The 12,648-nt window shown below is 42.2% G+C and overlaps 1 protein-coding gene across 1 annotated transcript in view; it reads left to right on the top strand.

The window, feature by feature from the left end:
- The window catches only part of TRIP4 (thyroid hormone receptor interactor 4), a 70,654-nt gene that overhangs the window by 18,619 nt on the left and 39,387 nt on the right, over positions 1–12,648 (top strand). The window contains exons 6-7 of the mRNA XM_005861061.2: positions 7,878–8,007; positions 10,559–10,774. Of these exons, the coding sequence (XP_005861123.1) occupies positions 7,878–8,007; positions 10,559–10,774 (346 nt within the window). The remainder of the gene's footprint in view (positions 1–7,877; positions 8,008–10,558; positions 10,775–12,648) is intronic.

The following is a 12,648-nucleotide window of genomic DNA, read 5'->3' as shown; positions in this document are numbered from 1 at the left end:
CACCTTAGTATTTCACTTCAGCACTGCGCCTCCGCTGAGTCTCGTATGGTTTCCTCTTTCCTCCTAGTTGTAGAACTTCCACTTAGCCAGCCTTCCTGTGGTTCTGGATGATGTCTGTTCCGTCTTTTAGTTGTATTTTTGAAGTGGTTGTTCGAGGCAGCAAACTCCTGCGTTAACCTATGCCGCCATCTTGGTTCTCCCCTTAAGGCTTTCTTGGTATTTCTTTTTCTTTAAAAAAAAATATTTTTATTGATTTCCGAGAGGAAGGGACACAGAGAGAGAAAAACATCAATGATGAGAGAGAATCATTGATCGAGTGCCTCCTACATGTCCCCCATTCAGGGATCGAGCCTGCAATCTGGGCATGTGCCCCTACTGGGAATCAAACCATGACCTCCTGATTTATAGGTCAATGCTCAACCACTGAGCCAGACCAGCCGGGCTCTTTTTGCTGCTCTGATTATTTTGTGTGTTTTTTCCTTTTTATTTATTTATTAATTAACACGTTAAGTGCCAAGCCTGTTTTGTCTTCCTTCCTGTTTAGCCCGCGATATCCGATTTCACTGATATGCTGGCAGCACCAGTGACTGACTGGTCCGATGGAAAGTATAGTGTCAGTCACTGGTGACTGACATGGCGCTTAACATGTTAATTTATTATTATTTTTTTCATCTTTATTGTTGAGAGTATTACAGATGTTCCTCTTTTTCCCCCCATTGCCCCCCTCCACCTGGTTCCTGCCCCAGGCCTTCACCGTCCTATTGTTTATGTTCATAGGTAATGCATATTTATATATATAAAAGTCTAAGCGATGGGCCAACTGTCTGGTAGCTATGATGCACACTGACCATCAGGGGGCAGATGCTCAGTGCAAGAGTGGAAACCACAGGCATGGAAACATGGAACAGACTGATGAATCTCAGGGGGAAGGGGGGTGGGGGAAGGGTGGGAAGAGATTAACCAAAGATCTTATATGCATATTAGAAGTGGATTTGTGCACTGGTGGGGTCCCTCGGCCTGGCCTGTGGAGATCGGGCCAAAACCAGCAGTCCAACATCCCCTGAGGGGGTCTCACATTGCGAGAGGGCATAGGCCAGGCTGAAGGACCCCACCAGTGCACAAATCCACTTCTAATATGCATATAAGATCTTTGTTTAATCTCTTCCTGCCCCCGCCCCTCTGAGAATCGTCCATATGTTCCAATTCCATGCCTGTGATTCTATTTTATTCACAAGTTAATTCTGTTCATTAGATTTCTTATTCATTTATTTTTAATTTTTAGATTCAATTGTTGATATGTATTTATTGCCTTTTTATTGTTCATATTTTTTATCTTTTTCTTCCTCTTCCTTTTCTTAGAGAATATCCTTCAACGTTTTATGTAATACTGGTTTGGTGTTGATGAACTTCTTTAGCTTCTTCTTGTCTGTGAAGCTCTTTATCTGACCTTCAATTCTAAATGATAGTTTTGCTGGGTAGAATAATCTTGGTTGTAGGTCCTTGTTATTCATCACTTTGAATATTTCTTGCCACTCCCTTCTGGCCAGCATAGTTCCTGTTGAGAAATCAGCTGACAGGCATATGGGTGCTCCCTTGTAGGTAACTAAACTGCTTTTATCTTGCTGCTTTTAAGGTTCTTTGTCTTTAGCCCTTGGCATTTTAATTATGATGTGTCTTGGTGTGGTCCTCTTTGGGTTCCTCTTGTTTGGGACTCTCTGCGCTTCCTGGACTTGTAAGTCTATTTCTTTTACCAGGTAGGGAAAGTTTTCTGTCATTATTTCTTCAAATAGGTTTTTAGTATCTTGCTCTCTCTCTTCTTCTGGCACCCCCATAATACGAATGTTGGTACATTTGAAATTGTCCCAGAGGCTTCTTACACTATCTTCATATTTTGGGATTATTTTTTCTTTTTTCTCTTCTGGTTGGGTGTTTTTTCCTTCCTCATATTTCAAATCATTGATTTAGTTCTTAGAATCCTCTACTCTACTGTTGCATCCCTGTAGATTATTCTTTATTTCACTCAGTATATGCTTAATTTCTGACTGGTCCTTTTCCATTTTTTTGGCGTTCTCAGTAAGATCCTTAAAAGTCTCACTAAATCCCTTGAAGCTCTCATTAAGATTCTTGCGTAACCTTATAACCATGGTTTTCAACTCTATATTCAATAGTTTGCTTTCTTCCATTTCTTTAATTTGTGACATGTTTCTTTGTCTCCACATTTGGCTGCTTCCCTGTGTTTGTTTCTGTGTATTGGGTAGAGCTTCTATGTCTCCTTGAGTTGGTAGAGTGGCCTGTGTAGTTTGAAAGTGCCCAGGCAAGGCCCAGCTGTAAAGCAAGGCAGGCTAATACTAGTGCAGGTCTTGGGCATTTTGTTGATAGGTGTCCTATAGGGCCCAGTGGCTTAGCCTCCCCACTCACCTGAGTTGAGCACTCTAGGTAAGCCCCTTTATGGGCTGTGTGCACAGTCTTGTTATAGTTGAGACTTGATTGCTGTTGGTGTCACTGGGAGGAATTGACTTCCAGGCCAATTGGCTGTGAGGACAAGCTGTGACTACAGTGGGAAAGCTGCTATGCAGGAGACACCCTGATGGAGCAGGACTTGCTTCAGTGGGGTTTTGGTGCTCACTGGGTCTGCGCCTTGAGTGTGTCGCTTATTGATGTGTAGAGTTGTAAACTAGTATGGTCTGATGCTGTCCTCTGGGTGCACTGGCTGTTGGGCCTCCAGGGAGGTGCAAAGTCAGCCACTGCCTGGGGTCACCCAGCAGGAGCTACAGAGAGATCTCCAGATTCCTCCTATTTGTATTGGGTTTGGAAGTGCCCAGGCAAGGCACAAATGTAAAGCAAGGCAGGCTGATGCTAGTGCCGGGTCTTGGGCATTTTATTAATAGGTTTGGGGCTCCGTGATCCGGTTGTAGTTAGTTTGAGAGATTTTACCAAAGTCAGAAGCCTGGGCAAGGACAAGCCATTCATATGCAAAAGCTGCTGCACAGGTTGGGTGGGGCTGCAAATTGGATGGGGTGGGGTCTCAGGGAATTACCATGGTGGGACAAACAGAAATGGCTGCCAGTCAGCCCTGCAACTGGGGAGGTCCCAGCATAAGAACAATGATCCCTGTGAATACCTCTGTCTGGAAGAAAGCTGTCCCTGAGTTCGTGCCCCATTGGCAGATAATTCAGTTCCTCCTTGTATGTGCCTCTGTCACCTAGAGCCTTGCCTTGGTGCTGGAGCTCAGAGTAAGCAGGACTTTGTAAGTTCCTTCCTGCACCGGCCCTTTAAGAGGAACAGCTGGGTTTCCATCAGCCTCCGTACCACTGAGCCCCAATCCCTGCTGGTTTTTACAGCCCATAATTATGGGAACTTCTTTTCCCAGCTCTGAGAGCCTGGGCTGGGGGGCTGGTGTGGGGCTGGGACTCCTTGCTTCTCATGGAGAGGGGGAAGCTCCACAGAGACAGCCTCCCTCCCAATTAAAAAAGCGTCACACGCCGTAACCAGTTTGGCTCAGTGGATAGAGCGTCGGCCTGCGGACTGAAGGGTCCCGGGTTCGATTCCGGTCAAGGGCATGTACCTTGGTTGCGGGCACGTCTCCAGTGGGGAGTGTGCAGGAGGCAGCTGATCGATGTTTCTCTCTCATCAATGTTTCTAACTATCTCTCTCCCTTCCTCTCTGTAAAAAATCAATAAAATATATTAAAAAAAAAAGCGTCACACATGAGTGCAGGTCAAGCTCATTCCGTGCCTCCAGCCCTCCTACCAGTCTCAATGTGACTTCCATTCAGCCAGCTTTCAGGCAGTTCTGGATGATGGTTCTATATTTTAGTTGTGGGAGGCAGTGAGTACAAGTGTTTACCTAGGCTGCCATCTTGGTTCTCTGATTGGATTTTTTTGCTTCCTTATATTCCAAATTGCTGATTTGATTCTTGGTTTAATCTACTACTGTTGATTCTCTGTAACTTATTCTTAATTTCAGTTATTGTTTCCTTCGTTTCAGACAGGTTTTTTTTATGGTTTCTGTGTTCTTTTTCATGCTGTTGAATTCTCACTAAGTTTCTTGAGCATCCTTATAGCCATTGTTTTGAACTCTGTATCTGGTAGTTTGATTGCCTCCATTTCATTTAGTTCTTTTTCTGGAGATTTCTTCTCTTTTTTCATTTGGAATCTGTTTCTTTGTCTCTGCATTTTGGCTGCTTCCCTAAGTGTGTTGCTATGTATTAGGTAGAGCTGCTACCTCTCCCAGACCTGGTATAGTGGTCTTGTGTACTAGGTGTCCTTTAGGGTCTAATAACATAGCCTCCCCAGTCTCCCAAGCTGGGCACTCCAGTTACACCTCTGTATGGGCTGTGTGCAGTGTCCTGTTGTAGTTGAGCTTTGATTGCTATTGGCAGTACTGTGAGGGATTGACACCCACCTCCCCCAGGCTGCAATAATCAACTGATTACAGCAGAGGAGCTGCTGTGCTGGAGCTGATCCTACCCAGCAATATTTGCTTCAGTAGGGCTTTGATGCTCACCAAGTTTGCCCAGTGAATTTGTCACTCCTGGATGTGGTAGGGTTGTAATCCGGCATGGTCTGAAGCTGTTCACTGAGTACACTGGCTCTGGAGCCTCTTAAGAGGTGCAAAGTCAGCTGCTGCCTGTGCTCTGCCTGGGGCACCCAGCAGGAGCTACTGAATGATCTGCAGATGGCTGCTACTTATGCTGATCTTGGTGGTGCCCAGGAGAGGCTAAGCTGCAAACCAAGGCTAGCTGCTGCTAGTGCCAGGCTTGGGCCCACTTAGCAAGAGATATGGGGCATGCCAAGACCGGATGCCGCTGCTTTGTAATTTTTGAACCTTTAAGAGATTTTAGGAAAGTCTGCAGCAGGAGCTAAGACAGGCAGTTTGTATGGAAAAGCCACTGGAAACAGCTTGGGTGGGCCTACAAGTTGGGTGGGGCAGGGTCTCAGGGAATCACCAGGGTGGGGTGAACACTGTGAACCAGGTTGATGGAGAGTCAGATGTGGTGCCTGCTGGCTCTGTTGGGGAGGAGAGTCTCAGAAAAAGAACAGTGATCTCTGTCAGCACTTTTATCTAGTAAAGGGCTGTCCTCCGCCAGCTTTCCCCCTGATGTCAGACAATTCAATTCCTCCCCATATGTTTCTGATGCCTTTCAAGTTGCTGCCCCTGCACTGGATCTCAGAGGAAGTGAGTCCTAGTAGGTTCATGCATGAGCCCTTTAAGAACTGCCTGGGACTTCAGCAGCCTCTCACTTAGCCACACTCCCCGCTGGTTTTTACAGCCAGAAGTTATGGGGACTTCTCTTTCTGGTACTGGAACCTGAATGCTGGGGGCCTGGTATGGGCTGGAACCCCTCGTTCTTCAGAAAGTCCTCCTCAGCTAAGGTATTTCTTCCATTTTAAAAAATTATAACATCCAGAGTAAATCATCATTTTATTTATTTATTTATTTATTTATTTTTGTTTATCCTTACCCGAGGGCATTCTTTCCACTGACTTATAAAGAGAGTGGAAGGGATGGGGAGAGAGAAACATTGATTGGTTGCCTACTGCACGCTCCCTCATGGGGGCGGTAGTCAAGCTCGCCAACTGAGGTATGTGTCCTTGACCAGAATCAACGCCGCAACCCTTTAGTCCACTGGCTGATGCTCTAACCACTGAGAACCCTCCAGGACTTCTTTCAATTTTTATTTGGCTCACGTGGCTGTGGGACCTGCCTGTTTTGTGTTTCTGCCCCTCCTATAGTCTCAATGTGGCTTCTTCTGTAAATCTCTAATTGTAGAACTAACATTCAGCTAGATTTCAGGTTGTTCAGAATGATGGTTGTTTTGTAAGTTTAGTTGTAATTTTGACATGGTTGTGGGAGGATTTTCATGCTGCATTTATCTACATGACCATCTTGACTGGAAGTCCCCTCAATATTTTTTAATTAGGATTTCTTTAAAGTCATTATTATGAGAAACGATAGTTCTAAGTGCTTTTTCAGCTGCCTCCTGCACACTCCCTGCTGGGGATGTGCCCGCAACCAAAGTACATGCCTTTGCCTTTGACCGGATTCGAACCTGGGACCCTTGAGTCCGAAGGCTGACGCTCTATCCACTGAGCCAAACCAGTCAGGGCTAAGTGCTTTTTTTATATTCAGAATATAAGAATCAGTCAATCTCTCTTGCTGTCTTTTTTTGTGTCTGTATGTTTGTTTAAAACATATATTTTTATTGATTTCAGAGAGGAAGGTTTAGTGGGAGAGAGATAGAAGCATCAGTGATGAGAGAGAATTACTGATGGACTGCCTCCTGCATGCCCAACACTGGGGATTGAGCCTGCAACCCAGGCATGTGCCTTGACCAGGAATCGAATTGTGACTTCCTGGTTCATAGGTAGATGCTCAACCACTGAGTCAAGCTGGCCGGGCTAATTTTTTTTCCTCATCCGAGGATGTGAGTTTTTTCATTGATTCCAGAGAAAGAGGGAGGGAGAGAGAAGGAGAGAGAGAGAAACATCAATCGATTGCCTTTCATAGGCACCTCAACCAGGATCAAACCCACAACCTGTGTATGTGCCCTGACCCAGAATAGGCTCATGACCCTTCGGTGCATGGGACAACACTCTAACCACCTAAGCCACACTGGCCAGGGCTGTTTTTAAATTTTAAAAGAAAGATTTAATAAGATTTTGAATAGGCCTAGAGTTTTAGATAAAGAGAAAAGTCAGCCTTCATTATAGCCTAGTTGTTTTCCTACCAACTTTTAGATCTTGGTTTTGTCATAATTTATGGCTCTTTTTCTGGGAGTTATAGATTTATAGTATGCTGTCACGAAGTAGATAACACGAGGCCAAGGAATGAATGTGGGCTTTATTTAATTAGACCTAAGTTTAAATTTTATTTTTACTTTCTAATTTCTGAGTGAATTCAATAATTTTATTATTTCTGAACTTTGTTTATCTGTAAAACAGATAATACAAACTTTCTGACAAGCTTATTATGAGTATTAAATAATGTATATTAAGTGCCTTAGTATCTAATAAGTTCTCATTATTTTTATTTTCTTTTTGCAATTTCTCCTGTTTCTTCCATTATTTATTTATTTTTTAAAATTTTATTGATTTCAGAGAGGAAGGGAGAGGGAGAGAGAGATAGAAACATCAACGATGAGAGAGAATCATTGATCAGCTGTCTCCTGCATGCCTCCTACTGGGGATCAAGCTTGCAACCTTGCCATGTCCCCTGACCAGGAATTGAATCATGACCTCCGAGTTCACAGGTCAATGCTCAACCACTGGGCCACACCAGCCAGGCTATTTCTTCCATTATTTAGTTTTTAGTTTTAAAATATAGAAGTATGGCCCTGACCGGTTTAGCTCAGTGGATAGAGTGTCGGCCTGCGGACTCGAGGGTTCCGGATTTGATTCCAGTCAAGGGCATGTACGTTGGTTGCGGGCACATCCCCAGTAGGGAGTGTGCAGGGAGGCAGCCGATTGATGTTTCTCTGTCATTGATGTTTCTAACTCTCTATCCCTCTCCCTTCCTCTCTGTAAAAAATCAATAAAATATATTAAAAAAAATAAGATATAAAAGTATGTTTAATGGTGATATTCAGTCCTACTTAATACAGTTTTTCATTTTTAAGGCATTTAATATTGTGTTGTTAAACAGTTTGGTACCCCTTGGTGATCCAAATTTCCATAAGGGACGAAATGGACCTTAATATTTATTGAGAACCTACTATGTGCCAAGCACTGCCTGTGTACTTGTTTGTTTTCCATTGAAATGAAGGCTGTCAGTCATCAGGGCAAAGCCAGATCTTCTGATTTAATTTTTTGCTGCACAGTGATACAACTAATTTGTATTGTAAGCTGACACCATTTGATTTCCTTATTGAATTTTAGGGACGGAGAATTCTGGAAAAGTGGACATCTCTACCAAGGACCTTCTTCCTCATCAAGAGTTGCGATTTAAGTCTGGTCTGGAGAAGGCTGTCAAGCATAAAGACAAACTGTTAGAGTTTGATAGAACTAGGTATGATATGATTAGAATAAATGCTAAGAAATAGACTAGTCCTCAGATTCTGCCCATTAGAAATTATTTTGGCACTTGATACATTCTTAGGGGTTGAGTATGAAAAAGATTACAGGGAAAGAACAGCTTGGATGCTCTACATAGGAGGCCTATATGTATTTTTTTAAATCAATATTTGAATAAAGTTTTTAAAACTATATCTCACCAAGAGGATCCTACTGAGAAACATTTTTTAAATTTTTAACACATGCTAGTATACATCCGGAAAGTTGCTTTGGGTTGAATAATTCCCCACTTGTTTCACTTACAGACATTCAGTCATCTTATATATTAGAGTGCCTACCATGTGCAAACTGTTGTGTTGGGCTGTGGAATATCTATGAGACGTTGCCTCTGGGCGAGTGTAGGTAATGCCATATCATTGACACGAAATTTGTTTTCTGATTTAATGATTAATATATTAAAATGTTTCTCAATTGGCTTTTACATTCCTATGTTTTTGTCATTTAGCCCACTGACTTTTCTTTCTTTTTAAAAAAATATATTTTATTGATTTTTTACAAAGAGGAAGGGGAGAGGGATAGAGAGTTAGAAACATTGATGAGAGAGAAACATCGATCAGCTGCCTCCTGCACACCCCCAGAATCGAACCTGGGACCCTTCAGTCTGCAGGCCGATGCTCTATCCACTGAGCCAAACTGGTTAGGGCTGACTTTTTTTTAAGAGACAGAATTTGCTAGTTCTATTTTCTATTTCTTTCTCTTTCATCTTCTTTGGGACCAAATACATATGTTGAAAATCAGTTAATGGTAAAAAGAAAAAAAATTAAATAGGACATAAATGCTCACTTCTCAAATGGCCACATGAGGGTTCTTAGACCCCAAATCTCTTATTTACTGTAAATGACCTGGTAGTCTATCCCTGGCATTACAATTCTTTGTGTATGTGTATTTTTATTTTTTTAAAAATATGTTTTTATTGATTTCAGAGAGGAAGGGAGAGGGAGCCAGCAACCCAGGCATATGCCCTTGACCGGAATCAAACCCGGGACCCCTCAGTCCGCAGGCCGACGCTCTATCCACTGAGCCAAGCCGGCTAGGGCTATATGTGTGTTTTTAATCCTTTGGTTAGACACACCTTCTACTACCAAACTGTTTGCTTATGAATACATGAGATATAACTTTGAAAACTATTTCTTAAGCCTATTACCAGGTTTGTAACTCCATATTTACTCTTAATCCTTTAAATATTACTTTTAGACCTACTCAATAAAACTTAACCTTAGAAATAGAATTAGAAATGGAGTACATCTCTTGATAAGTAAAAACTGGAAAAGTGTCTCTCTCTATTGATGTTGCCCTTTTGCTGATTTGTTCAAGGGTACCACTTGCATTATTTAGGTTTATATATAGGACCAATTTTCTCCTGAGCCCTCTTAAGCTTCCCACTCTGTCTACCTTAAAACTTTTATAATTCCAGCTGAATCTTGAGTAATTGAAATCACTATATGAATATGATTTGAGTGTTTCCCTATAACTATGTATATTACAAATTTGTAATTATGCACAAATCCAGTTGATTTGTCATTTTATTATTATTATTTTTTAATCCTCACCCGAGGATATTTTTCCATTGATTTTTAGAGAGAGTGGAAGAGAGAGGGAAAGACAGAGAGAAATGATGTGAGAGAAACATATCCATTGGTTGCCTCCTGCACGCGCCCTGACCAGGGCCTGGGCGGGGGAGGAGCCTGCAACCTAGATACATGCCCTTGATCAGAATTGAACCCGGGACCGTTCAGTCCACAGGCCGATGCTCTATCCACAGTGCCAAACCAGCTAGGGCGATTTGTTATTTTAGAGTATTACTTAACTTCTGTGAGCCCTGGGTTTATTATCTGTGGAATGAGAGAGTGGATTATCAAGATTTCTTCTAGTTCTCAGTTTCTTTGTTAGAAAGAGGCCTGATTATCATATTCTGAACTTGGCCACTGTATTAGTGAGGGACTGGAGATTTGGGGAAGGGGGACTGACATATAGTAGTAGAGAGTAAGTGTCCTAAGAATAAGCCACAGGACTGAGAGTCCAGATTAGAACACCAGTTTCTAAGGGAAAGGGTAGCAGTTGGGCCTAACAAGAATAGACTAAGTCCCAGTTATAGAGGGACTATCATATTAAATAAGTAAGTTGCCAAGACATGAACTCAGCTGCAGCAAAACCAGGCAGAAGCCCAGATTTCAGAAGATGAGGACTAGAGTACTATATTAAGAAAGCTAGAAGGACAGTGGATTATGGTGCTGTGTCTTTTCCTGGCCGACAATGAGATTAGTTTTAGAAGCTGAGCTGAGCTTGCAATGGAGATAATTTATATGCAGAAGCTAGGAACCACGCAGAGCTTGACCTGGTTTTAGAACATTCTTGGACCTCCATATTTGAGATAATAACCTTTAGGACAGCATAAGAGCTACCTTGAAACATTTTCCCAGTAATCAAGTTCCTATTTGTCAATAGGTGACCTAATTGCCATGTGTTGTTGTTTTTCTTTTTCTTAGTATTCGAAGGACCCAAGTAATTGATGATGAATCAGATTACTTTGCCAGTGATTCTAACCAGTGGTTATCCAAAATTGAGCGGGAAACTTTGCAGAAGCGAGAGGAGGAGCTGAGAGAATTTCGACATGCCTCTCGGCTTTCTAAGAAGATCACCATTGACTTTGCAGGCAGGAAGATCGTGGAAGATGAAAATCCACTAGCCGAGTATCATAGCAAGTAAGTGGGTAGTAGCAGAAAAGGTCTGAAAGAAGGGGATGGTTTGATTGTAAAAGATTTACCCCATCTAATGGATCTGTTATTTTTGTTGATTTAAAAAAATAATATATTCATTTGGAATAGAAACATGTAAGAGTAGCTAAGAAAATTTTGAAAATGAACAGGGAGGGAAACTTGTCCTACTAGATAATTACAGTAGTTTTATTTTTAAAAAAACTTAAAAAAAATTAGATACAGTTTGGGCACAGGAATAAGTAATGAAATAATAGACTCCAGAAGGAAACCTGTGTGTCTGTATTGTATGTGTATGTGTGCATGGGTGTGTGTTTATATGTGTGTAAATTTAATAATTGATAAAGGTAATATTTCTAAATAGTAAGGAAAGGATTTAATATGTGATGGGATGATTGGCCACCAGCTTAGAAAATATCTATAGTAGATCTGTACCTCAAATCATTCTGTGGCCCTAGCTGGTTTGGCTCAGTGGATAGAGCATCGGCCTGCAGACTGAATGGTCCTGGGTTTGATTCTGGTCAAGGGCACATGCCTGGGTTGCAGGCTCAATCCCCAGTGGGGAGCTTGCAGGAGGCAGCTGATCGATGATTCTCTCTCATCATTGATGTTTCTATCTCTATCTCTCTCTCCCTTTCCCTTCTCTGAAATCAATAAAAATATTTTTAAAAAAGATAACTCATGACCTTTAACCCTTTGCGGTCCAATGTTATTTTTGGAATTCAAACAGTCTGGTCCAAATTAATTGACGGGATTGAATGTTGAACTTTTTAATGTTCTTATTGCTCGACGTTGGACCTGCTCCTAGTGCCTGGTCTGTTGAGTCAGCCTCGAGATTGGACCGAAAAGGGTTAAAAAAAATCTTCTGTGATAGTTTGACTAAAGAGTTAAATGTAAAAGAAATAAAAGAATTAGAAACAAATATAGATATATAGGAGGATATGGTTATTGTTTTGGTGTGATAAATCTCTTTCTAAGTAGGATCCAAAACCCAGAAGTCAAAAGACATAAAATATATTTAAAATAAAGTAAAAAAATAACAAACTTAGAGGAAATATTTTCAACATTTAACCAAGACTAACATCCATCTCTCTATATAAAAGCCAAGTGACCGGAACAACTGGTCTCTATGACGCACACTGCAGCCGGCCAACTGACCCAAGCGGGTGTGTGTGTGTGTGGCCCCACCCCGCAGCCAGCCCCAGCAGGATTGGGGGCAGGGCCAGCCAGCCAACCTCCTGTGCCCCCCCCCATCAGCCCCCATCAGGACAGGCTGGCCAGACCCCACCTGTGCATGAATTTGTGCACCGGGCCTCTAGTAATATATAAATAGGCCTTCTGCAAATTAAGAGAAAAAGACCACATCCTGGCCACTGTGGCTCAGTTGGTTGGGCATCATCCGGTGCACCAGGAGGTTGCCGGTTTGATTCTTGGTCAAGTGCATATGCCCAGGTTGTGGGTTCCATCCTTGGTAGGGTGTGTGCAGGAGACAGCGCATCCATGTTACACTCTCACACCGATGTTTCTCTCTTTCTCTCCCTCTCCCTCTCTCTTTAAAAATCAATAAAAATGTATTTTTAAAAATCCAGTAGAAAAATGGGCAAAGGCTAAGAATAGACAATTTACAGGTGAAGAAATAAAAATAGTCATTAAATGTTTGAAAAGATACTCAACTTGTTATCAAAGAAATGCAAATTTTTAGCCATAGCTGGTTTGGTTCAGTGAATAGAGCCTTGGCCCACAGACTGAAGGGTTCCAGGTTTGATTCCGATCAAGGGCACGCCCCTCAGTTGCAGGCTCGATCCCCAGCCCAGAGTTGGTGCATGCGTGGGGGGCAACCAATCGATGTGTCTCTCTCACAT

This window comes from Myotis brandtii, unplaced genomic scaffold (genome assembly GCF_000412655.1).
Source record: "Myotis brandtii unplaced genomic scaffold, ASM41265v1 scaffold144, whole genome shotgun sequence".
Lineage (NCBI taxonomy): Eukaryota > Metazoa > Chordata > Mammalia > Chiroptera > Vespertilionidae > Myotis > Myotis brandtii.
Note: the sequence above shows the minus strand (reverse complement) of the source record. Positions and strands in the feature narration are given on the sequence as shown.